Source organism: Agelaius tricolor, unplaced genomic scaffold, assembly GCF_023055355.1.
Source record: "Agelaius tricolor isolate 1412-34295 unplaced genomic scaffold, bAgeTri1.0.p SCAF_1, whole genome shotgun sequence".
Taxonomy (NCBI): Eukaryota; Metazoa; Chordata; class Aves; order Passeriformes; family Icteridae; genus Agelaius; species Agelaius tricolor.
The window spans coordinates 89,658,059-89,685,000 of NW_027269261.1; the positions used below are offsets into that span (position 1 = coordinate 89,658,059).

The 26,942-nt window shown below is 37.8% G+C and overlaps 1 protein-coding gene across 2 annotated transcripts in view; it reads right to left on the reverse strand.

The window, feature by feature from the left end:
• Nucleotides 1-21,935, reverse strand: part of HMGCLL1 (3-hydroxy-3-methylglutaryl-CoA lyase like 1) — a 76,737-nt gene extending 54,802 nt beyond the window's left edge. Inside the window, exons 1-2 of one of the 2 annotated variants that reach the window (XM_071442712.1) lie at nucleotides 21,550-21,921; nucleotides 883-960 (exon numbers count right to left, since the gene is read on the reverse strand). In XM_071442712.1, the coding sequence (XP_071298813.1) occupies nucleotides 883-960; nucleotides 21,550-21,654 (183 nt within the window). In that variant the 5' untranslated portion in view covers nucleotides 21,655-21,921. Of the gene's footprint in view, nucleotides 1-882; nucleotides 961-21,549 lie in introns of both variants that reach the window. The other variant, XM_071442721.1, reaches the window with a different exon arrangement.
• Nucleotides 21,936-26,942: the final 5,007 nt, after the last annotated feature.

The window sequence follows — 26,942 nt, forward strand, 5'->3', positions numbered from 1 at the left end:
AAGAAACTTTATTAAGTGAAACTTAATGACTACTCTTACACTTTTTACCATAACTCTTCTGTTTCCTGACAGGAGTAAGTATGAGGAAGGTATAAGGAAGGTACTCAGCAGTATACATGATCTTACTCCATTTTCTGTCCATCACAAAAGGAAGCACTTCTGTAACTGGTTATAGATCTGGCCTCATTATTTGTTATTAACCAAACACAAAACTAGCCAGAACTGACAAAGGAAATACTAACAGTGTGACCAGTGAAAAATGGGAGGAAAAAAGCTCCCCAGCTGTGACAGAGTAACTCTATTCTGCTAATACCACTAACATCTCTGGTATCAGGAACAATGATACATGTGAGCTTATCCTCCTGTTGGTGGAAATAGATGATTGTTTCTACACATGTACCCTATAACCTCTTTCAATCTTCTTCCATGCTTCCCTACCACCCTTCAGGCAAATAATGCTATCAAAAGAGTAATATTTTTCTCCCATGTCTCTTCAGCAGGAAACATGATAAAATCTATATTACTATTCCTTCTACATTAACACTCGAAGCAGAAACACAAGTTACAAAGATAGCCAGTGTTTCATAGTGTTTACCAATTATGTCACAGCAGAATGTTATTGACTGACAAGACAAATGCCAGTAAAATGAAATGCTGAGTAACAGAAAGGCTAGTTAGCCAAGTATAGAAAGAAATTATACGATCTAAAAGCTGAGTAAATAGGAATACACTTTCATTCTAATATAAGGGTAAGTTATCAATATGAAAATAGATATATTTAATAATACAAAATGAAAGAAACATAATTAGCAGGATGTACATGTTCTACACAATGAAAATAACACTAACATCCATGTCAAAAAAAAATAAGAGGAAAGTTACCTTCTCATTTTGTAAACCATCCCTTGGCCCAACTTCTACAATCTTTACGTACTCAGGCAGTCCAGATGCTTGAGGTTCCTGAAATAAAAATCAATACTGAAAAATAAAACAATTAAGATCAACACCAAGATCAAAAGCTACTGCTTATACTTGTCCTTTCATATGATTCTGGGTATAAAGTCATATTTTCAACATTAAGTTTGCTCAGCACATTTAAAAATCTCTGAGAACATGTTCCACACCTTGACCTAAGGAATAAAAGTAAAAACAAGAAGTTAGTGAATATTCCACTGCTCCTTTGAGGTCACAAAGGTTTATTAAAAATGTACATAGAACCATAAATGAACATTGAGTTTTACAGTGAGAAATATTTCCATTTCAAAAATCTTTCCAATGAACAATCCAGCCCTCCAAACTTATAACTGCATGTTCTCAATTTAACTTAACAGGTACTTCTCTGTAAACGTTTGCAAGACCTGACTATAAATCTGAAAAGAACATAGCAGTCAAGAAATGTTAAAGAGATCATTAATGAAAAATGAAAATTATTTCTCTTACTGAAGATGAAGGTTTTAAAAAAGGATTTAAAGGCAAGCGAGGAAAACCTCTAGTAAATACGAAGGAGATTTTTTCAGGTGTAAGAGCAGCTCTGGAAAGGCAGGAAGCTGACAGGGACAGGAGGGAAGGAAGGCAGCAGTAAGGTCAAAGGGCTAAGGAGAGCATGGGGAACTGGAGAGGGAGGAAGGAGAAATGAGAACAGAAAAGCAGGTGAAGGGAAATGAAATTTCCTTTTTTATTATTTAGCTGCTCTGTGATTGAATCAAGTTGATGTGTGTGGCAGTTAACATAAACTGGGCCTATAAGTCCTGGAGCAGTTCAGAGCACTTGGCTGGATTGAACCAAAAGCTGCGTGCCCTTAAAAACAAACCCCATGGCTAATTTGGGGCACGCTGTCCATGCTCAGGAGTGGACAGGAGACACAGGAGCTCTGAAAATCCCCTGTTTTCTGTATTGCACTGAGGAGAGAAGCCATACCAGTTCTCCATTCCCGTGTTGAAGGCCTGAGCTGGGATTAGCATGAGCTACTTGCAGGACAGCTGCTCCAATCCCCACCACCTGGAAGGGTGGTGTCCTGGGAGTTTACACCACTGGAAGGGTGACACTGTCAGCACAGGGGGACAGCTCTTGCCCAGGGAGTAACAGCTCCCCCAGACTGGGGACACTCTGTAAATACAGCCACTAACCTCACAACATCCACAACCAAAGGAAAATCCCATCTTTTATTCCTCCCTGACTAGTATCATCAGAGCTGCTAATGGCTGCTAATTTCTCCTCAGTAATGGAAAATCAGCATGCCTATGAGCACCTTTGGTTTCTCCCTGCATTCTTGGTGCCTGTGGGCAGTTCTCTGCAGGACTTGCCAAAATACAATAAATATATTTCAGACCATTTACTGTGTATTTATCTGAGCCCAGTAAAAAGAATAGGAAACAGCTGTATAGCATCTATTTGATCACATGGAACATCTGGTAAGTTGAAACTCTGTCAGACCCTGCTAAGCCCACACTCACTGACAGTATAAACCTACTTAAATGTGAAGGTAAAACCTTCACATCTGCTGCATATTGTTCCTCTTAAGTTATTTTCACAAATATGGCACTGCTTCAGCACTACAGGCATAAATCTGGGTTATTTCATGATTATCAGATCCTTCTTGTCGCAAGACAAATGCCACAGCTGTGCTATGAGTGAAGCTGTGACTGGAAAATAAAAAGAGAGCTAAAATAGATTATGTGAACCAAAGCATAATTTAGAGCATGAAAAATGTCCATAAAACTTTGAGAGCAAAAGCGTTCATCTTCTAGGCCAAACCTTGTAAATCCTATTTAGTGCCTACTGTGGCAAAATTTTGTGAAAATCAAGAGCTGTACTTGTCTTTTCAGAGCACTTCCCACAGCCACATCAGGTGATGTCCATAGTCCCTGGAGTTCATAGGGGTCAAAAGTTTGGAGGGGATATTGCAGAAAGGCATTAAAGTATTGGGTTTTATTTTCTGTCTGTGATATTACAGATACACAATCTCTCTGAACCATAGTCCAAGCCTCTCAGGCTCTGATTTTCTCTATAGCCTTCCAGCTCACTAGTCAGACTCAACTTGAATTCACTGTTCATGGAGTGAGAACAACACTGAGAGCTACATAGGGAATGACTCCCACATACCGGAAACTCAAGGCAGTACTATAAACAAATCTGTACATTCTTCAAGCTGGTGAACTAAAAGCTTAGAGTAAACTTCTTGGCTCTGAGTCCAGAGAAGTCTTGTATTGCATCGTATTTCATCTAATTTTAGTTCTGGTACATTGATTGCTCCTATCTTCAATGCCACTCAGTTTCTCCTGTATGACATCCAATGTTGTACTGAAAATGTCTCCTGTCCTTCAATTATCAGCAGATATTAGCACCTTCATACTTTCTTGTGAAAGCTTTTGGACTATCACTACCTTATTTTAGTACAAAACATGTATTATCTCAAAAAGAATTAGAGTAGTGCTTAGAAGAAAGAGGAACTCCACCAGCAATGTCTTTCCAGTCTAATAAATCTGCTTTCGACATTTTCTCCTATTTCCTCCTCAGCCAGTTTCTTATTCATCTCACACATTCTGTTCTGATCATCCTTCTCCCCAGCATAACTAATAATTTCTGTTACTCTGCATTGCTGAAGCTCCAATAACAAGCAAGTCAAAGTCAGGCAGAACACTTGGGTTCAGGTCCCTATATATCTGTATACTATTTATACATTTTACAGTCCATTTCTGCTGGATAGAACACAGAAACTAATTGGAAACTATAAGAGTATGTGTACCATCTTCTGCTAAAGTGACTCTAGCATTTTTCTATGCTGTGGCCCAAGCTGAATCCAAGGAGGATTGAACTCCTTGGAATCTCACCTGTCCTGTGAATGAATACTCAGTAACTAGCTGTTGGGACATTCTTCCAAGAGAGAAGGAAATATGTACTTGGCAAAGCTGTTGGGAAGAAAAAGGAGACTCCACTTTCTAGGAAGTTTTCTGATGAGAGTGCTGCACTTGCAGAATATCTGGACATTACTTGAATAACATCTTAAGAAATCACCTGAGCCACGAGTCATATTCTTTGCCAGGCTCAATGCCATCTGCACTCACTAGTCAAGCTTCAAGTGCACAGAACACACTGAAGTCTGTAAGAACTTAGGCAGAGTCTAAACACTTCTCTGTTTACTACCTGGATGGCATCAGACCTCAACCAGGACTTGGGCTTCATGAATTGAAGGACTCATTTCCTCAAACTCTGATCGGAGCATTTCAAATGTACATCACACCCTTGGGTAAAAGGAATGATTTTCTGAACCAACAGGACCAACTTAGAAAATTTCAACACCTTTAAGTATGGCATTAAATGCCCTACAGATAATAATTAGAAAACAGAAATAAAAATAAATATGCAAACCATTTTTCATATTTTAAATGAATGAGAAATGGTGAACTTTGTAGAAATACACATGTACCAATTTTAGTACCACTTAACATGTCAGGTACACAATTTTGTTTCAGAAAAAATATTTACTAGATTGAACTATATGAACCATTTTTGTGTAACAATATATGAAAAGTAGTAAGGGCAAATACTTAGGGGCGACTGCTTATTGAATAATACAGGGTCTCTGTTAAAAATTAATGACCACCAAAGTATCATGTTTTAAATATCAAAAAGGAAATAGCTGACATAAAAGACTAAGAGCCTGGAAAATTTGTTTTTCCATGTATCAAGCCTTGCCAAGGGAGCACAAAAAGCATATAAAACCACAAAAAATTGCCTCTCTCAAAACAGAATGCAGCCAAAGAGTATTTTTAAAAGAAATAGAAAAAGGAAAACCAAACCATTTAGCTTGAGACATTGAATGCCAAATTTCTGTATGGAAACATTTTCTCTCAACTATAAATAGCTGCAAATTTAGGTTCATTACAGAAAACCCTAGTAACTTTTGATTAAAGCAGTATAATCTCCCTAATGTAACAATGAATGTAAAAAAGATTAAATAAACACACTTTTTAAGCTCTGTCACTACTTCACTACTTCTACTTAAGGTGCTGAGGTTCTCTCAGCCTTCTGATTTTTATTCCATGAAGGTCATTCATAAGGGCAGAAACAGCAATGGCAAGTTTTACCCAGAGCCTCTCAAAGGTAACTGAAAAACACAAAAGTAAAAGAAAAGGATCTGGAGGTTCAGGTCTTTTCAATCCTTCTAAGATAAAGCTCTCCTTTCCTTTTCCACAAGGTGGTGTTCTGGCACAGAGGACACTGAACAAAGGTAGGTCCACTCTTGTACAAAGAATTACTCAGGAAAGCAGTTTTCAACAAGAATCAGCAGGGAGGTGGCATCATAACTCCATAATGTATACCTGCAGTGACATGGAAAAATGCCCAAAAAAGCGGGAGAAGGCTCTAAGATAAATAATGAGATTGCTGGAAGGAGAACAAAGAAAACTGGTCAATCTTCTGAACACTTAGATGTCTCTAAACTTTACAAGATATAGAGGAAATAAACAGGAAGAAATTAAAATCCTTCTTCACATAGTTCACACTGCTAGAAGGCAGATATAAAACATACTAATTCCCAGCTTAACTAGAGAAAAAATGGAGAAGATTCAAAAAACAGTGGGATGCACCTGAGGAATATCCCTCAGTAAAGATAAACTGAGTATTCATTCTTGAACTTCTGCTGCATGCTGCTGACATGACCACTGGGAGAAGAGTAGTCATGAATGGACCATGACTAGCAAAAACCTTCAACCCCTGAGAATCTTTCATCAGGTGTTTTCTTATTATATCACTCCACATTCATGACCTGAATGTTAACACAGACTTACCACAAAAAAGCAGTTACAGCAGAGTACAAAATTCCATCGAAATCCCCAATGCATTTCAACAAAAGCAATATGCAAGATAACACTTAGAACTCTCCATATTGTTTCTGAAGTAAGAAAATGACAAAATTGATCCTGGGCTACGAACTAGGATGTCATAGGTAAAACAGTAGCACATCATGAGTAGAAATATTGGGACTTCTAACTTCAAAAAACAACTCAATCAACTGGAGATTATCCATTGGATGGCAAAATATAAAATCCAAGTAAATCATTACAGAATAAAATTAGTTAAGTGCAGAGTTAACTCACCTGGAATAAACCAAATAATTGTTGAGGTCAGAAGGCTTGTTTGAGCTTATGAAAGAGTAGTGATTTACATATATCAGGGGATTGTCTGAAGTGGGAGAGAATTCACTGTAAGGATTTCTATGGTAAAATTATAGCCCTAATATTCCTACTGTCATTTACATTAACTATTACATTCCAATATAATCTGCTAGTATACTATTTATTGTTGCAGGGTTGTTTACAAAAAAACTAATTCATATGAAAATGTAAGAAATATGATTTTAAACAAAAATTAATTTAACTGAATTATGAGACTTATGCTCATGTTGCTGGAGTGGCCAGTTGTTTGATCTAATCCTATTTACAAAGAAGATTTTAATGGTAAAGGCAAAAGTGATAAAGTACAAATAATATTAACTAGTACACAAAAAACCCAACTATTACTTTTATTTAGAAAATTGAAATTAAGATTTGGAAAAAAAGAATTCTGTCAAGTTCTCTGATGAGCTGGCAAATCAAAAGATAACAAATGACATTACTAAGGAATGCCCAAAAGACTGAAAAAAACCTGTTGCTGTGTTAAGAATACTATTCTTACACGAAACTACAACATTCAAGTCACACTCACCTACACTACTCATGGACATAGTTACAAATTTCAAAAATCAAAAAACCATCTATAAATTCCTATTCCTTTTGAAAATCCTTTACAATAGGTCTTCCAAAGCCACAGCAAAGGTATTCAGACCAAGATTAAAAAACCTCAGCTAGCATCAGTCCAACGAAGAGGATACTAAGTCATTTCAGAGCATCTCTTTGGAGCAACTGGCATGACCTCTATTCTTCTGCCCAAACTACAGCCTAGAAGCAAATCAGACCAATTTAATTCTTTCCTCCTTGTTTTCCCATGACTCCCCTGTAAATAGAGTATTCACATCCATCCAGACCTAGACCCATGGACTGACTTTGCAGTTTGACCTTGGATCCCTCTCATCACTGTGGACCCGCCTGATGGGCACAGGGTTGCATGGTCAATTCTGCTTACCACCACTGGACTAAAGCCTGACCATGACTCACTGACCTGAACTCCCAGCTGTAACCTGGGACCTCCCTTAACACCACAAACTCACCCAATGACCTGGACTTGTGCCTGAATCCCTTCTAGGCCTACCCTCTAGGATACCCCCTCTAGGCCTACACTTCTCACCCCACCTGGCTCCTATGGGATTGCCAGTTACCAGCCTCAGGTCCCTCCCTTAGGGTCCTGGTGGCCCTCCGTACTCCGTGACAGAGAAATTTCTCATTCTAGAGTTCATTGTAATATCTGAACCTTGTTCCTTAACATCCAATTCAGAGATATACTCCTTGAGTATTTCTTTAACCCAAGACAAACAGGCTGGGATTAGAATGCAGCCTATTTCTCCCTTTCTTTGACCCTTCCTATCAGTTGCACCTAAAACAAAGCATAGTAGTTGTTAATGCTTATCACCCTGAGGATAAGCTTTGTTGATGAAGGCCAGAAATCTCACACTTTTCAGATTAGAGCAGCAGCACTCATAAAATACATCTGAATATTAGTGTTTTGAGTATTAACTCTATCTTCTTATCCATTGAAGGCTACAGCTATCAGATGCTATGACAGTAATCCCAAAAAGTAATGTTTTATTCAAGCAACAAACAAGGGTTTAATAAGAAAAAATACACCAAAATTCAACTAGTAGTAAAAGAGCTCTGCCTGATACACAAACAGAATCATGGTTATAAAAGGGAAAACTTAAGCATAATATGCAATTATGCTAAATCACCTATCACATAGACAATTGCCACAGAGCTACTAAGTTTGCAAACCAATTTCACAGAACAGTGATTTCTCTGGTCTTAGCAAAATGCAATGAGATGCAGCAAAACAAATAAGGAACTCCTTTCTATAAGAAAGAACATTTCTTTCAGACAAACACAAACCAGCACATTTTCTAAAGAGCTACAGAGTTAATAAATCAATATAATCTCTGCCTGCAGGAGTTTGAGAGAGGGGACAGGAGGAATTCCTCACTTCCCAGACTATTTTCCTTTATATTAGCTCAGAGAACTCTCACATACTTTGGGTGAAACACCTGCTGATTATTTTCTATGACTTGTAGTTTACTCTTTTGCTTACAGTGAATGTTCTTAATGGATGGGAAACCAGAACCTGCAGCTGCCTCCAGTACACAATTTACCTCATATAACCAATTGAAGTGAACTCAGCTTGATCTACGACAACACATAAACTGAAAGCCTGGAACTGTCTGTTTTGTTTAATTGAGAGTGTAGTCATATATTTGAAAACTATTGGGAGGAGTCTATGTTCACTTTTATTTTAAAATCATAAGAATAAAATGTAATAATTGTAACATTTAATAATGTAATAAATGTAACATTTTTAAATGTATGAGAGGGTGAAAGCTGTTTTCTGTTGTACTTTTTATATCACAGGGCAGACTAAACTCAAATTCCTTCTTAGGTTATTACTAATTTTCCCCTTCCATGAGGAAGTGCAGAGTTCAGAAGTAGTAAACAAGCTTAAAGTTTCTTCACTGGTTTTTTTGAGCATGTCGTGGGTTTGGAATGCATTCTGAAACTACTACTTTCAGTCAAACAAATTACAGGTGTTACCATACTGATCTTGCAACAATATTATTCTATATTTCTTTATGACTTTCTCACTTTTTCCATAAACTAGATTTTCTTCTTAATCTCTCCATTACACAAAATGTAACAGTGTTTCTTTCAAAATTGATGAGCTACACTGAAGTACTATGCAAGGCAAGTGTTTTTCTGAGTAGCAGGGTATAAAGTAGCAGGATATAAATTGTAAGCCCATATTCTTTCGTCCTGATTTAATCCTTGCTTTGTAAGTTTTCATATATGGCTTTCAACCCCCAAAACTGGGGGGCTGAAATGATAGCACACAACCTAACTGGTGATGTTATCTCAGGGACACAGTAAAGGCTATGATGGATAGAAAATCAATAAAGCATTATATCCCACTTTATGTAACGGTCGTGAACAAAATCTATTAATATAAACATTCACAAAGAAACATATGTAAGTTTTACGTAAAATACAATTACTAATAGTATTTCAAATAATATAAATAAATATGGGGAAATATAAGCATATAATGATCACCATTTAAGATTTATTATTAATTAAGACATTTCATTGGTATTTTTATAACTTAATAGAAAAAAAGCCAGTGAAAGTATACTGGAAAATATCTATGAAGCAATTTTGATGTGAAGATAGTTACAAGACCCCCAGAAGTTTTTCCCTTTAGTAAGCAAAGGGAAGAAATGTGAATTATACATATTACACTTTTTAAATTGATCATCAAAATCATAAGAGTCCATGCTACATTCCACCTATGAGGCCAAGGACAACTTACTACATGTCAGTATAGAGTCACACAGACATCTCCTGTGGTCACGGCTTAAAATTTACCTAGTGCAAGCTCCAGTGGGTCAGAAAATTCCACAGGCATATGGCAGGCTAACAAAACTACTGTTCTGACCACTCTTCAAAGAAGGAAATCTCAGGAACTGGCGACTGAGTGTCTAACAGACATGTCTAATTCTCTGCTATGATGTTGCATGCTCTTAAAAAAAAAGAAGCAGCATTACAGGACAAACAAAAAGATAAAATCAAGCCCAAAGATTTTTCACTACCTTTGAAAAAAAAAAAATACCTTCTTTAATATTAATGTCTATATTTTACAAAAATTCATTCATAACCTGACAACAAAAATGACAGGTCACATTTGCCAAATAATGGTCTCCTGGATGAGACTGAACTTTCTGAATTATCACTGATGACTTGACACCTTCTAAAAACATTTGTTGCTGTGTAGAACACATGGAATAGCAGAGATCTGAATACCCAAATTACAGCCAACAGTTCATGCAACCTAAAAAAGCACATAGATGTGCTGAAGTCACAGACAATTTTTGATAACTTGAAAAATAATGATCAAGGAATCTATTAGTAGCGTCAGGTGGTAGCAGAGGCATAGACAACCACAGTTAGACTTGTGTTACAATGAAGTCAATAATAAATGGTACTACAGACCTCTGTTATTAACAGGAGGCCAACACAGCCAGTCACTTCAGCAAAAATTAAAAATGTATTTTCAGGACATGGTGTATACATTACCTTTTTCTATTTCCCTAAATGCTTCCCTTGGCTAACAAGCAGCATTTCTCCATTAACCAAGCTGATTTACAGCCAACTCACTTTCATCCATATCCCTATCTTGGTCAAAGCCTGGAAAAGCAATTATACTCTGCCATCTGGGCTGGATGAAAAGGATACACAGAGCAGAGATCAACAGCATACTGATGACACTGGAGCCAAAACCTCCCACACTTTCCTTTACTATTATTTATGGTAATAGTATTATGGTGTGTATGGTGTTTTACAGGCAAGACTAAAGACAGAATTCTAGAAGGGAGAAAGAGTGGTGTTTTTCCACACACATTGAAAAAGCAGAGGCATGATCATCATTACAAATCCAACATGTGCAAGTAATTTGCTCTTTAAAATACTTTGGGATATCAATGGCGGGGGGGAAATGAATATACTGCCCATCCACCCTATCAGGTAAGTCTCTCTAAAAACTCATTGTCAATAACAGTGAGCTATGCATAGATCTTTAAGAATTAAAATTAAAAGCTGAAAGTAAATCAACTATTCTCATTACTATTGCAATCAAAATCATCTTCTGTGTCCAAAGGCTGGGCCTAAAAGATGAAGTAAATAATGAATTTACGTACAGGTGGCCCACCACTATTTTCCATAGCTCTCTTTCCAAAAGATACTGATTAAAATGACAGTATTTTAATGGCTATTTATTTCATCACTGTTGGCAACTCATTCTTCAGAAGAATTTGAGAGTTATAAAGCTCTTTATAAAAATAACATCTGTAAAGCATTACCATAATAATTTCCCAATAATGGTAAGGAAATTATAACTTTAACACGACGCCATTCATGATGTTTTAAAAATCTTCCATTTTCACTATGAAATTAGTCAAATGTGAGTATATTTAAAGAATATTGTTTTCTTCCTATTTTGCTGAAAATAATTAAAAACTCCTTATATGAAATTTAAAAAATATATCATGGAAACCTGAACACATTGAAGTGGAACAAGTAGAAGAAAATATACTGGTACTGGAGGAACTATGACAAAGACAAAATCAAATTTGGAACATATTACTTCAGACTGTTTGAGAAGATTAAGGGTTGTCATGGCAAAATGAATCATGATATTTCCCAAATGTTACTGCTTTCACTTCCAGACTTTGCACATTTAGGAAGTTTGTTTGGGTTTTTTTTTAAGCCTCCATATTCTGAATGATAAAGTTCTCAACTGATGAGAAAGAAATTTATGTAGTTTTAAAATTAGTAATAAAACCAGTACTAACTAAGGACAAAAAAAAGGGATAAATATCTAATAGTACTAATATTAGCTGTACTTTCATTTTACTGTGACACATAAACTCAACTGAGAGATTTTTCCAATGACTGACAATAGATAATACTAGTTATGGACTAAATGGCAATGCAGCCATCCCACTCATTAAGCTCAAAATGCCCTGAAACGTTCTTAATGATAGGACTCAACTGGACTTTAAAAATCCTTAAGTATCTACACAGTTATGTCCACAGGTGTCCTAGGTATCCCTGTGCAGTCAATGTATATATTCACATAAAATGACTTAAGGTTCCCTCAACACAGCATGCAGGACACAGGACCTGTGGCTTTTTGGAAGCTGGAGATAAAGGAGGAAATCATAGGGCATCTTAACTGGTGTCATCAATGCAACATGGCCAACTGAATGGAGCCACTTCTCAGCACTGTCAGCAATGGCCCAAAGCTTATCCAACAACACAGCAAACAGCAGGGGCACAGGTCAGATGGCTAAGTACAGGCACCCTTGTGCATTTGGGATGCATCTGACTTGGCCTCCAGCCATTGAGCCAGAGGGCAGAGTCTCCAGTAAATCCTATTCAATACCTGCCAATCCTATAAGCCATCTCAGCTACCTTAGGGTATCTCACATGGTACCAGACAAGAGTGCTTAGGAAATTGAATCAAGTAATGATTATCAAAAAATGGTCAGGAGACAAGAGAAAATTCTCACTCACCAGCTGATTTCTCTCTGCAGAGCCAACAGCCAACTGGCTTAGTAGCTTAACCTTCCACCATCTTCATTCATCCCATTCTGGCAAAAGTGACGTGCCAAGGCCAATGAACTGGCCTATACCCTGTCTTCTCTTTCCCCAATAAAATATTCATGTACACTGCTTTATTTTTTATGAAGCTAGTATATAGTTCAATTCAAATTATGTTTCCAGGGTTTTAAAAATTCAGATGTGATCAGCTGCGGATTCTGTTCAATCTTTTCCCTAATCCCAGTGTTCTACATGATATACCTTCATCACTAACCTTGTTCCTCCATTTCTCACATATTAATACCTATATTTAATCTCATCTTAACTACTTGCATTAAAAGTAAGCCCTAAAGCCACATACAGTTCCTTTCCAGATGCTGCTGTTGAATTATTTCCCTATGGGTTTCACCTAACATTCCGGCAATATCCTCTGGCGCTTCAGTCCACACATCTCATCCATTCAAACCCTTTAAACTTCTTTTTCCAAGAAACTCATAAACTAACACCTTTATTCCCATACAAAACAGCTAACATCTGTGAACAAAAAAACCCCACTCAAACAAAGAAGAAATGTCTACCCAGCACAGTTTTTTCACCAGTGCACCTTTTAGCAGTTTCCGCATGTAATAAATCTGTGTTTTTGTCACAAGAGCTGCTGAGAATGACTCTCATAAGAATATTTAATCCAAATAAATTCAAATGTAATGCCACAATTGGAGTAACTTTCATTCATTTACACCAAACTGTAAAATAAATCTCCATTTAACAAGGGAATTATCTAAAAATAATATTGGCTATAACAACATTCCAACAGTAAATATAATTTCCTTCTTATTACCTGCAGCATCTTTCCCATCTCTTGCAATAGTAGAGCTTTGTCCCAAATGTTAATCAAAATCTTCACCACTGACATGATACGTAACCCAGTTAAGTTATAAAAGTTAGGGAAAAAAAAAAGCTATGAGCTGATTACTTCTCACTGTAATAAATTAAGTTTGAAAGGCAATCCTTAAAACTGCCCATGGAAATATTTTTCTGAAATGTAAACCATGCACTTAGCAGTTTTTCTCTGAAGTGACTGATTAAAAGACCAGATAATAAAATATGTGTCTGATTAATAATACCTTATATAATAAAATTCTTATTATTCATTGTATATTATGTCCCTAACAACATATTACAAAATAGAAAAAATCTTTCATCTCTACTGCATTGCTTAATTTTAAAGTGTGTGCACCATTGTGACATTTCTACCCCAAAAGGGCTATATAAGTGTACGTTAACGCAGCAGTAATATTTCCCTTTTGCTGAAAAGCAAAAATGCTGAATTTGTTTTACAGGTATTTAGCACAGTATGAAAGTCTGATTTTGATCATGCTCTTATCTCAGAAATTTCTGATCAATAAAGAAATCAATCAAGAAAGCAACTTCTCTCAGAATTCCAATGAGTTTTCCCAAGTGACAGAAGATAAATGGATTAGACAGACAGAGAGAACCTTTTCCTACCATTTCTGTTTAATTTTTATTCCCACATGTAAAATTATTATTTTTCTGTTCAGCATTTTCTGAGGATCAATTAATTGATGAGCCTTAGTGAGTGCATAGTATACCTCATAACATTGTATGTCAAGGTCCACATCTGCATTATCATGTGCACCAGCACATTTTTTAAGGTGGCACATTTTGCCCAGCAAGTTCACAATACCACACAACATCATCTCTTTCATACTTCATCTATCTTTTAAAATATACATTTTGGGGAAAAGAAGGATGCTACAGAAAATATTATACCTTTGTTATATGAATGAGAGAGCTAAATAGTAGAAGATAACACAGCCTGAAGTACTAAATAACTACTTTTCTGAAGCTCTCCACAGTTTCTTTAAATGTAACTTCTTTCATATTTGACACATTAAAGATTCTCAATAGCCTTCAGGTCCTAAAATTTCAGAGAACCATCACCTTGTTTAAACACCTCAAATATCTATGTAGTGAAAGAAGTAAGGATGACAAGAACTCAGCTTTATCTCTGGACTATACCTACACTGCAGCGGTTTCTTACTGCATGCTATTCACCTATAAACTGAAATTCAAACACACATTTCCATCAACATGTGAATCTTTCAACACAGGTGCTGCAAGAGTTGAAGCTACCTTTTTCCTCAGAAGCACCAAAAAATAGTCCTATCATTAAAATGTAGAGAAAACACCTTCATCCTAGGTACCCAGCATTCCACCCTGAATCATTCCAGGTACTCAGCATTCCTTCTAAGTGGAAAAAAAACAACCTAAAAGCCACTATAGAGACAAGAGTTAATACTGTTTATTAGTCAACATATTAGAAAGTTAAAAACCAGAAAATTTGATTAATTAGGAGCAGTAAATGTTCTACTTTATGAAAACTTCTATGTCTGACCAGCTGGTACAGTAATCTTCTAAGGTGAGATTTCCTTATCAAAACTAAAAGACAGAACAACCACAAATTGTAAATAAGAGTCTTATTAAAAGATATTCCCATTTATTTCAGTAGGAATTAAATTGGGATCTGAGTGATCTTTGGCAGTTCACTTATCTTCACTCCCAGCCAAAGTAATGAGAAAAGACTTATCCCAAAATGCATGAATTTTAAAATAATTTTGACATATGGATGTCTTTAATCAATCCTCTTCCTTGAGCTGGCATGAGAGGAAATGAACATCACTGTGCCCATATTTAGGTTTTGAAGGAGATGGAGGTGGGAAAAGTCATAAATGGGATTTCAGCAAAAAGCAGATATGGGGTCTGAATAAAAACTTCCTGTGCATTTTTTTAGTTCCCAAATTTGCAAAGCAAATACTTTACAGTATTTCCACCTTTATTATAAAATTTTAAATTCACTTAATAATCTCAGTATAGCATAGATCTCTATCAAATAAAAAGCTCCTGTTATCTGTCCAGTATTTACAGGCCAATGGTATAAAAAACCTGAAATTTAGTGACTCAGTTTAGGTCAAACCTACACTTTATCAGCTTCTGAACTTCTAACATCCTGTTTGACACCCCTAACAAACCAACTAATCAGCCTTTTTGGCCTCTCTCTCTTCAATGTTCTTGCTCTGCAGCACATAAAATACCTGACTGAAAAAGTTGGCATAAGTTTGCTCTTCTGAAGGGGAAACTCCTCTTGACTTCAAAGAACATTTTAGAAAGAGCTCAGCATTGCACTCCAGTTCAATTCAGTGGGAGGGTGTTTTATTTACTACCTTCAGTGTCAGCATATATCATATGTCATTCATCATTTCCAAATTCAGCAAGAAAAAACAGCATGCTGATACAAACTTAATAGATTGCTATAATTTAAATTATAAGCTCTTCCACTTTATAATTCTATTAATTTTATTATATATATTTAATAATTATATATATATAATATATATATAAATCTATTTTTCTATTTAATAACTTTGTATGCTTTAATCTTATGAAGACTAAGAAAACTTGGAATCTGCAACAAAGCAAAAAAAAAAGTCTCATTCTTGGGACATTCTTGTAATGTATTCACTGAGAAAAAGATTCCTTTAATGAGTCTGTATTGACAAGGTCTCTGCATATAGAAGCGTACAGAAGGCCTGGAAGAATGTAGGACTGGAAACCAGGAACTTCAGTGATCACTCTTAGTGATCAATTATTTGGTCTTAGGTTATATGAAAGACAACAAAAGGTCAGGATGAAAACACAGAATGAGGTAAAAATGGTGGACAAAGGGCAGAGGGAAAAAAAGACCTTTGTCCAGTGAAATTAACGTACTTTCTCTATAAAGATTTCATTAAGTATCTTTAAATAATGCCATCCATTGAAAGAGTTAAGAAACAAAAACTGCAACATAAAGTCCAGGAAAACTACCTTGTTTTTTCTCTACTCACATACAATTTTAATCAGATTAAAAAAAAAAAAAGGGGAATAAACAATGATGTATGAAAATTGTCACAGTAAATTAATAAACTTGCAATGTTGTTGTCAGCAATTTTTTATAGTACTTCTTAGCTTGATAAATTAAATTAAAAAATTAAAATAGCCCAAATAGTTATTTGATGAGAATCTGCAAATGTTAATTTATATAATTAACATTATATAATTACATGGAGATAAAAAGAACATGAAATACAGTATGTCTCAAATCAGTTGCTCTGAGGTGTACCTAAAAGACTCAAATAAAAGAGATCTGCTCTCTCCTCCCAGGCTGCACAATACCATATGCTTCATTTTTTATGCTGTAATTTGAATCAAGAGTCAAAATAAGTGTGTAAGACACATATAATTGTCACGTGGACTGTGGGTTTTGTTGTTATTCTTGAGTTACTTTAAAAATAAATTTGAGAGGTTTCTAGCATATGTTTAAAACATAACAATCTATTACAAAATCTAAACTAGCACATTAAAACTGAAAAAGTAAGACACTTGTGTGCATCTCTAGATCCAAGAGTGTCATGCAGTGAGGAGATGAGGGAATCTTAGTCTGTGCATTTTCAGTCTGGATATTTAGACACGTAGCACATAAATCATTGGAATCAAGGCTCTGAAACAGAAGTTAGCTGTCTAAATCAGAGGACCCAAGTTTTTGCTCGTTATTTTATGTATTTAGCACCTGGCATTTCTGTTCCACCCCACTTACAAAATTTTCCAATGGTAATATGCTGAACAACTGTTAATGATTCTGGATATTGCATTCCATATGACAGCCTAAGTCTGTGACAGAAATCCTATAACATATCATAGGACACATTAGCATTATTTAGACAGATTACACTTCCTAGAGTCACAGCTACATCCAGCAAAATAAGAGACTAGAGTCTTATTTTTGTCTTATTTTTTGCTTGTTTTAAGTGTAGGTAGCCCTCACCAAACCATGACTCCTAATATATTCTTATTTTACTATACCCCTTAGTACACCTAGCTAGTAGTACATGAATGCAATGGTTTAAGAAAAAGAAGCTTATAATTTAGCCACTGTGTTTAGCCACTACCCCCTTGCAGAGCAGAATTCCCCAGTTTAAAGTGGCAGATGAATGCTCAACTAAAGTTGACACTCTGACCTTAACAAAGTATTAAGCCATGCAGTGTAATTAAAAAAACTGGACATAGATTGTCTCTTTCAAAACATTTAAATATCTATCCTCTATTCCTTATTATATAATCATTAAAAGTTTTTAAAAATCAAATAATTTTCACTAATATGGACATCACATCATATAATCCTTTTAGTAAACCCAAATCATATCTTCATTACTGGGATTAAAAAGTTCCTAAAGAATTCTACCAATGCGTAATTTGTTTTTCAATTTCTACTTTATTATATGGACTGAGTATAAGTGTGTGTTTGTGGGTAGCAACATCTTCCTTTATTTTAAACAGCTAATTCCTCTTACCACCCTGCCCACACATCCTCCAAGTCTTAACACTATGTATCAAACAAACCCAAGACATTTTACATTTCACCTCCCTGTTCCCAATCAATGTTCCCAAATCATGCTCCAATTCCAGTGGTGCAAGACCTAACTTATCCCAGCTGGAATTCAATTTCTTGAACATGACTAACCAAAATGGAACAGATACAGTTTCTTTGCAATGGCATCAAAATCTCCCTGTTTGACTGGAAATACTTGATCTACTCTATCTGAGGACCAGGACCTAACTTGATTTCTTTTAACAGCTATATTGGCAGCTCATAGTCATCCTATGATTTGTGAGGATGCCAAGGTTCTTCTCCAATCTCTTCTAACAATAAAGTCAAAGTTTCTAGTTTGGGTTATAGGTCTCAAAGCACCTAATCATTCTGTATCCTTGAATTTCATCCCAGTCTTTAGTATTTCTTTAGCCATCCAGCTCTTCCCTGCTGTGTCCTTAGCATATTCCTAATGCATCAAAATTCCATTCTAGCCTACATGAAAATATAACATTAAGTCTGTAGGATAAGACCAATCAATGTCAATTACTCTCAGACCATCTCTTGTCCAGCAAGAAGGTTGCTGCTAAACCAGAGGACACCAGCAGCAGATAAACACCTTCCCTGCTGCTCAGCCTGAGCACTTCACAAAGCAAACCACAAAGTACATTACACACTCTGGTCAAATCCTCTGAGTCACCATCAGCAATGACCTTGACTCTGCAGAAATCTTCCCAATACTGCAATATCTACAGCCACCTCTTTTCTCCATGGATGCCAGCACATTTTACAGCTTTGATATAAACCCACGTCTTTAACAAAATCTTGTGTACTATAGCTCTTATTTAGTAAAAATAAACCAAACCTTTAATATTAAGTTAATCAGACCTGGTAATAAAAACCATATACATTGGGGTAATGCTATGAAAATGAAGCTGAACTGTATTCCTTGTATGAAGCATTATGGAAGCGCTCTGAAGCAAGGTTAAGAAATTAAGCCTATAGAGAAAGATGAACACACTGCAACAGGAATGTGGTGTCTCATTGACCAGTCAGGTGTTCAGTAATTTTTGATGTAACACAGGCTAGTCTAAATAAGACTGAAATAGGTATTAGTAATTTCTACAAATATGTAGTAGAAAATTCTATTGACTGCCTATTTAGCCACCTAGCCAAATTACCTATTACTTTTCACCTCTCATTTTTATTAACTTTACTACTCAAGTAAGTCTATCTTTTAAAGTCAAACATTTTTCTAAAAATACCACAAAAATGGTTGGCTAAATGAAACAGAAAAAAGAAGGAAAAACAAAGACTAAGATATTCTACTACTCACTTTAGAACCCATTATTTCAACTCCAGTAGAGCTTCAAGTGGTTGAACCTGGACAGGACTACAAATTAGTCAGCACAGTATATAACAAAATTATTATATATTTGGGGTCTTTAGACAAAATAGAATGATTTTATTTTTACAAGAGCCCTGGCAGCAACATTTACATTTTACTTGGTGGTTAAAGAAAAATCCTGAGGATCTCCTGAAAATATTTCAGCAAGTAAATAAACTCTATATTTTTATCAGACAGTGTGTGTTATTTCTGGGAAATTGTTCTTGTACCTAAACCCTCTTTCCTATTTTATTCCTTAGTGTACTCTCATAAATATCATTGCAGTGGTGCTGCCATAACTATCTTGCATATGCTGGTCATAAAAAAAAAAAAAAACAACAACAACAACAACAACAAAAAAACCCAAACAAAACAAAAAAAAAAAAAAAAACCACAAAACCAACAAACCTTTTACAACTATCACTTGAGCCAGTATAGTTATAGATCATGTAACAAGGAATACTTTTTTCTTGACCAGGATTGGTCTGGAATGCACTCCTACATAAGGAAAACCTTTGTGGCTTGTTTAAGAGTCCACATGAGAAATATGGAAATTTGAACAGATTCATGTAAAATCACAGCAAAGTAATGCAGAAGCAAATGTAAAAAAACATGAACAATGACCACCTCTGGATTTAATTAGTCTACTGTGCAGCTCACACCCACATCAATGTGCACGGGGAAGATGCTTGCTGTATATTCTCGTGTTTGCTGTTTACTGATGACATCCTTCTGTATCTTTGGACGAAGAAAAATGGTGATGAAAATAAAAGAAGAGCACTGCAAAAATTAAGTAAAATGATCCATTACAATAAAGAAAACTTTTTTTAATCTACTATTTTCTGAGAAGATGTTAATGATTGTTCTTGACTGCAAACCCACTCTGTTGCAAAAGACTTTTCAAATGCTTCATCTGATAGAGGGAGAGTGACTGACACAATCAAGTGGCATATCACTTTTAAAAAATGTTCAGATATTTTGAAAGGAAATGATGCACCAAAATGTAGCAAGGGCATATGAACAGAATTATAGTGCTTTGCTTCAGACCTGGTACATAGAAGTCCATTAATTCTATTTTATTTCTTTACCATTAAAAAAAAAATCCAATAAAAAAAAAAAAAAAGTAGATTTTTTTCCCCCGATTTAATTCTGGATAGACACTATTTCCAGGGAAGTATGATAGCTGGAAGCTGTATGGGGCTTACATATACAAAGCCCTATGCTCACAACAATGTTGCTTTGGGTATTCCAAAAGATATACATCTTTTGAGATATGAGGCTCAGAGCATCTGAAGCAAAATTAAAATGCTGCCAGTTTTCATATCAATCAGAACATTTTTCATCTTCTTTCCACCTCTGAAGTCACATTGCTACATAGGAATTAAATTCACTTCCAAAGAGTGGAGAAAAATAGAAGATGATCCCACCACCTATCTGAAAACAGAAGATGGAACAAACAAGAGCTGGTCTTAAAAAAAGAAAATAAAAAATGTATTTAAGTACAGTTTAAACTATTTTGTTCTAGGCTTGGCTTATGTTTTTAAAGGTTTGAAGCACTGACTGATTACTGGAGCTGGAGTTGGACTGGATGACTGTTCAGAGAGGATATGCTGGTAACTTTGCCTCCCTTCTTCCCCTACAAAGCCATGTTTAGGACAGTCATGGCCTACGCTGTTGATTTCGCAGCCTGCCCGGGCACCTCAATTAACCTTCACTCCCTGCAGCCACCGTCCACACCGGCTCACAGCTCACGGACAGGAGGGTGCGCAGCCACCTTCAGTCGCCCCTCCGTGACTGCCCCCGGCTCTGCCCCCGCACCCCTACTACGGCTGCAGGAACTTTTCCCTCGACAGCAAACGCGTGGGAGCAGTACAAGCTGCATGCAGCAAGGGCAGTGCCGTGACCCCTCCCAAATGCGTCTCACCCTGCCATTTTATCATTTTCACACGGTGAATGATCACGCGTGGCGAGGACCACTGCTGAGTGGGTTTGCCACTGCCTCACCACGGCCCCAGCGCCACCCACCTGTGTTCGCACTGCCTGGAACACAGTGTGATACCGGCCCTGTGCCGGAACACTGACCAGACACACCCCAGCGGTGCGGGACGGGGGGTAAAGGCCTCCTCCCTCCCCCGCTGCTCCGGGCAAGACGGGAGAGGGGAGAGAGGGGAGAGAGGGGAGAGAGCCGGGCTCTGCGAGCGGGGAGGGGCAGAGCAGGCAGGGGCAGCAGCGGCGCGGGGGACGCGCCTGAGGGGCGAGGGGGCGGCGAGGGGGCGGCGAGGGGGCGGCGAGGGGGCGGCGAGGGGGCGGCGAGGGGGCGGCGAGGGGGCGGCGAGGGGGCGGCGAGGGGGCGGCGAGGGGGCGGCGGCGCCCCGTCCTCCCCCTGCTGGCGGCCGCGCCCCGTCGGGCCGGCCCCGTCCCATCCCTCGATCCGCGCCGGGCGGTACCTGCGCGGGGTGCGAGGCCGCGGGCGGCTCCGCGATCCACAGCTGCTCTTTGAGGAGGTGCTGGTAGCTGAGGCAGTGCTTCAGCGCGGACGGCACCGTGCCCATGGCTCGCCCGGCTGCCGCCGCCGCCGCCGCAGGGTGGGCGCAGCCTCCGGCCCGCGCGCGAGCAGCCCCGCGATTGGCGGAGCGCGAGCGCCGCCGCGTCTCCTCCCGCGCGGCTGCGGCGGCCGCCGCCTCACGCCCGCCGGCCCTGGGGCTCGCCCGGTGCCTCTCCTCGCCCTCTGCCCCCCTCGCCTCCTGCTCCTCTTTGCCTTCTGCCCCTTTTCCCTTCCTGCCCCCCTCGCCTTCCCGTCTGAGGAGCCGCGGCCGTGGGTGGCCGCGCTGGCTGCGGGCTGGGCTGGCGCCGCAGCAGGCTGCAATCGGGGCTGCGTGCGGGAGAAACCGCTGAGGAGAGCCGGGAGGGCCGAGCCTGGGGACAACCAGCCGTGCTACGCCCGCACGCCCGCGGGACACCGGGCCCAGCCTGACTGACAAGGCTTCAGGCAGCAGAGGGGAAAGAGAGGAGCAAGGGGAAGGGACAGGGCTGCTTCCAGACGTGTCCTGTTCGACATCCCTGGGCTGTGCAAACCATGCAAGATAAACGAGGTCGTGCTCACTCGGTCGCTCAGGTGACGCGAGGCTTCGTGCACACACTGGCATTTCTGCTTTACATTTAGACAGCGAAAACTTAGAGCTTTACAAATGCACTGTTCAGGTTTCGACAGCTCTCTCCGCAGCAGCAAGTTATATTTTGTCGGCTCCCTTACATTCATTGTGTCAGCCAACTTTCCAAACTCCTCCCAAGCAAAAATTGTTTCTGGATCATTCGTTTTCTGGGGTATCAGGGATGTTTTGTTAAATTTATTAGCCTTTCCATCAATCATTTTTCTGCAAAAGGTTATCAGGTTTACCACCAAGTCTCTGTTTCAGTCCACAGATAGATATGATGCTCAAAGCCCCATCTTTCTTTTGCAGTTTTGCATTTCATCCTTGTTGTTCTGTGCATCTAAAAATTGTATTTTCATAGCCATCGTAAACCAAAACTGGATGCTGATTGATTGGCTGGGAAGCTTTTGTCCTTCAAGGATAACCATGGCTTTTCAGAAATAAGATATTTAAAATCCAGTGTAAAAGTTTAAAAACATTACTGGTAGTCATCTCTGCAATTTCAAATCTGGTCACTGAAAAGTGCCAGGAAGTTTTTTTACTGACTACTATCTGATGCAGTTAGTATATTTTCTGCCTTTTTCCAGTAAAATATTTGTGAATGCAACATTCTTTTATTTTCACAGTTCAAAATTCCACCAAGCTTTCCTTAAATGCTGTCTCTAGGTATTTGCTTTGGTCTTGTTACCTATAGTTAGGGATAAAATATAGAGAAGCTGGCAAAAAAATCATGCCTTTCTTTTTTGTCTTGCAGTGAGAGAACGCTTATCGATGATGTGGTATATGTGAAGGGAAAGGCACTTTATTAAGATTAATAATTTCATTTTCACTTTTCTGTACATTTCAAAGCCATATGGAAAAAGGATAACTGCAATCACAAGAAAGTTAGGACTATGTCTATGAATAAAGTGTACCTCTCCTACCTACCTCACCTGTTCTCGAGTTACTTCAGTTTCAAAGTCAAATTTCTTATGGCCTTTAATCATCTTTTTTACAAATACCTCTGAAATTAGCTGCATTGTAATGCTCTGCAGGCAGCTTATATATCAAACTGCTATTTTCTGCACATTAAATCCCTTCTAATGGTATTGTTTTTATGTCTGTTACTGTTTTGTTTTTGTAGGGCTTAAAACCTCAGTGGCCTCTTCCAGCCTACATCTAGTGTGGGTGTTTACTATCACAAACCTGCTTCAAGACTCAGAGCACCACCATATATTCTGAAAAAGAATATCTTCACCTGAATTCCTGGTGTTGTTGGGCAGAGAAGGAAAATACAACAGATACATTCTAAAGTAATCCCAAATTGAGTTCTCTTGCAACAGTTTCTCGTTATTTCTTTTCTGTTCTACATCTTATTCTCCCTGAAATCAGAATTTGTTTTTCACCCTTGCCAATTTTGCATTGAATTTTTCAACTGGTCATTCAAAATGCAATGAGTTGTTTCAAAAACAAGAGACGCATAAATAAAACACATTCATTTGAAATACGCATGTTTCTTGGGAGAAGGGTGTGATAATCTTTCTATTGAAAAAGGCCCTGTGTGTTAAAACCTCTAGAGCTAAACTGGATTGTTATTGCTAAACAAGAGTCACATTGGACAGCACAGAGTGAAAGAAGCTCCAAGAGGATTGTGTTTTAGGCACACACAATCATCTTGATACTCTTCTTTGCTTGCAGAGGCTACAAAACTTACTCCACCCCACTTTATGAGTTAACATGAAGGCAGATACCCTTGTCCTGTGATAGTACCAGTATATTTACTAGCTGAAGGGTTTGCAGGGTCAGGTAAAGAATAACGGGCACTTCTGGCAGATCTTTCTGTAACAGCATATGGGCCTCTCATGGTCTGGACTTTTATGTGCCCTGTGCTGTTCCTTATTTTGATTCTGTGTATCTTTTGTTCAACAATGGCATTTTGGAACAACTTCAGTTCACTAGAACACATGGAAGGGCTCAGATGTGTTTAGTGCTGTATCAGGATGGTGAGTAGAAGTTGTGCACAACTGGCTTTTGGCTTTCCATTTGTCTCTTAAAACTGTTTATCATTCTGATACTCCTCTGAATTTATCATTGTCATTGGCTCACACTGCATTCTGGTCAAAGGTTTTAAAATGTTTATTAAAAGGAATGCTTTTGACTAAAATAAATAATCTCTCAAAGAAATCATGCCGTCAAGCCAACCAGATGGGGAAAACAGGCATATTTGTGTAATATGCAGAGTAACTCAAACACTACCACAAGAGATGTTTCTGTACTTCTTATTGTTGCCATACAGTTACACAGGTAGTTGGCAGTCAGATCATTAGGAGTGGAAACATAAAGCTGTTGGATTTCCTGCAGTGTGACACAAAACCTTGGCCAAGAAAGGCATGGTAAAAATAGATTGATCATTTATAAGCATCTGAAAGAAAATAAGAAAGTTGTTTAAAGAGTGATTTGATGACAGCAAGAAGGACAGAATCAGAAGCAAGGGAGCTATTCATACTGATGATAATCATAAGTGCCAAACTGGCAAGCAGCCAAAGTGCCTACTAGGCAGGGATCAAAGACACATATGGTGAGTCTCAAACAACAAGTAAGCCATAGAATTCTGGCAAGCATTGCAGGAATAATATGCTCCAGCCCTGACAAAGATGAGGGCTAAAAAAAAAAAACAATGGGGCTACCAATACTGGATCATACCTCAGGGAAAGCAAAGCTTTCATCATTTCAGTTTTATTGGAGAAAAATGTAGATAACTTCTCACATATGGTAGGTCTGGTTGATCTAAATTGATGGGACGTGTAACACAATGTTAAAAAATATCCTTTACAGTTGTGGCAGTAAATCAGTATTCCATTAGCTGCAGCATCATTCAGAGACGGCATTCTTCAGAGAGTTAGTAATAGATTTACTTTGCCAAAATAAAACTATATCCCAGGTAGATAGACACCTGGCATTTGAAACAGATACAATCAAGAAGAAAGTCCAAGTTAATGTCTTCCCAGATGTTGGAGCTTGTTCTTTTCTATTCTTTGACTAATTTGGTCAGATGGCAGGGTTTATGACAACTAGACAACAATGTAAAACAAGCAAACACAAAAAGGGACACATTTTATCTTTATTCTCATGCTACTATGCAGCATCAAAAAGGAAAAGAAGGAAATTCTGTGAATTTAGACCTGGTTTCATAGTTATACACCCATACACAGAGTCATTAAAAAGGGGATGTGTCATAAGCTGTGTTATTTTACATTTGTAAAGGGTGCTGACTTTTACACTGGCAGGAATGGTACTTGGCAGCCCTTGGGTCTATGGGTGGTCTCCAAGGTACCAGCCCTGCATAGCTACCTAAAATTGTTATGAGGCATATCAAGGACAGCAGAGAATTGTAGCAGAAAGTGTTTATTTATGGATAACATTTTCCATTTGAGACATTTTCATTACTGACAAAAATGCTGCTGAGCCAAATGTGTCCCTTGTCAGACTCCATCATTTAGAACTGTGATTTCTTTGTCTCAGCGACCTGACCTACCACTCGACAGTATCAGGAGAAACTATGAGCCAATCCTGAATGGATTTTCAAGGTGCTATTACAATATTTAAGAATATATTTCCTTTTCAGAGCAAGTGTTTTGCCTACTGTTACACAGACTTTTTTTCCATCTCTTTTTTTCACATCAATGTACTTAGTATCTCCATCTCCACCTAGTCTTCTCTGCCAATAAATGCTGATGTGATTTTTTATAGGGATTATAAGGTGCAATATGCAGTGACCTCTGATTTCCTTCCTCTCTTTATGTTATTAAGAGACAACAAAATAGTACTGATTTTCAGTGAAGCTGGTTTTCTTGTTTTTCAAAAAAGTGACCCTTTTACTTCATATAGGATAAACTATAAATTACTCTTAGGAAATATTTATTGGATAAAGAAATGCTGTAACACCTTTTATGCTATATCCATTGTTTCTCAAATAGAGAGTTTTTATCAGAGTTTAGTCAAAACAGGACAAAACAATAACCACCTAAAAATTGTACCTGCAGTGTATTCTGGAAGTGGTGCTTTCCAAACAGGAAAAAAACAGTTAAAGACCTGAACCTTTTCTGTTCTCTTAGGGAGCAATTCTTCTGATTTGTTTTAGATATATATTTTAGTATCAAATTAACTATCTTCTACAAACCATATGCAACTTCTCTATTTCAAACTTGTCCAGCAATTGAAAATTAATTAGGCATTATCCAATAAAGCACAAATGTATGTGGATGCTACAAACCCAAAAGCTAAATGTACATGTTCTTTTTAAATTTTAATATTCTAATTACTAAGCTAACATGCAAAATGTATTTTGTGAGCATACCAGGAATAAGTGTTTGAGGGTTTTTTGAGGCATTTGCCATATAACTGATCTTTTAAAATTACTTGCAATATGTCCCAAATTACTATGCCTTGTCATTAAATTGTTCCAGAGCAATAGCAACAGTTTAAATTATAGCATTGTGACCAGGCTGACCCTAGAATTTTTCTATTTCTTCTGTCGCCAACATTACTCAGGACAAAAAAAAAAAAAACAAAACCGAAAAACAACCAATGGCGAAGTTTTCTGGTGCAGTATATTGGCAACTAAAAAGTAAAAAAGGCAGAGTTATTACTTAAGAGAAAAAGGAAAGTTTGTGTTTGCACATAAAGGATGTGCTTGTCAAGATAGTTTG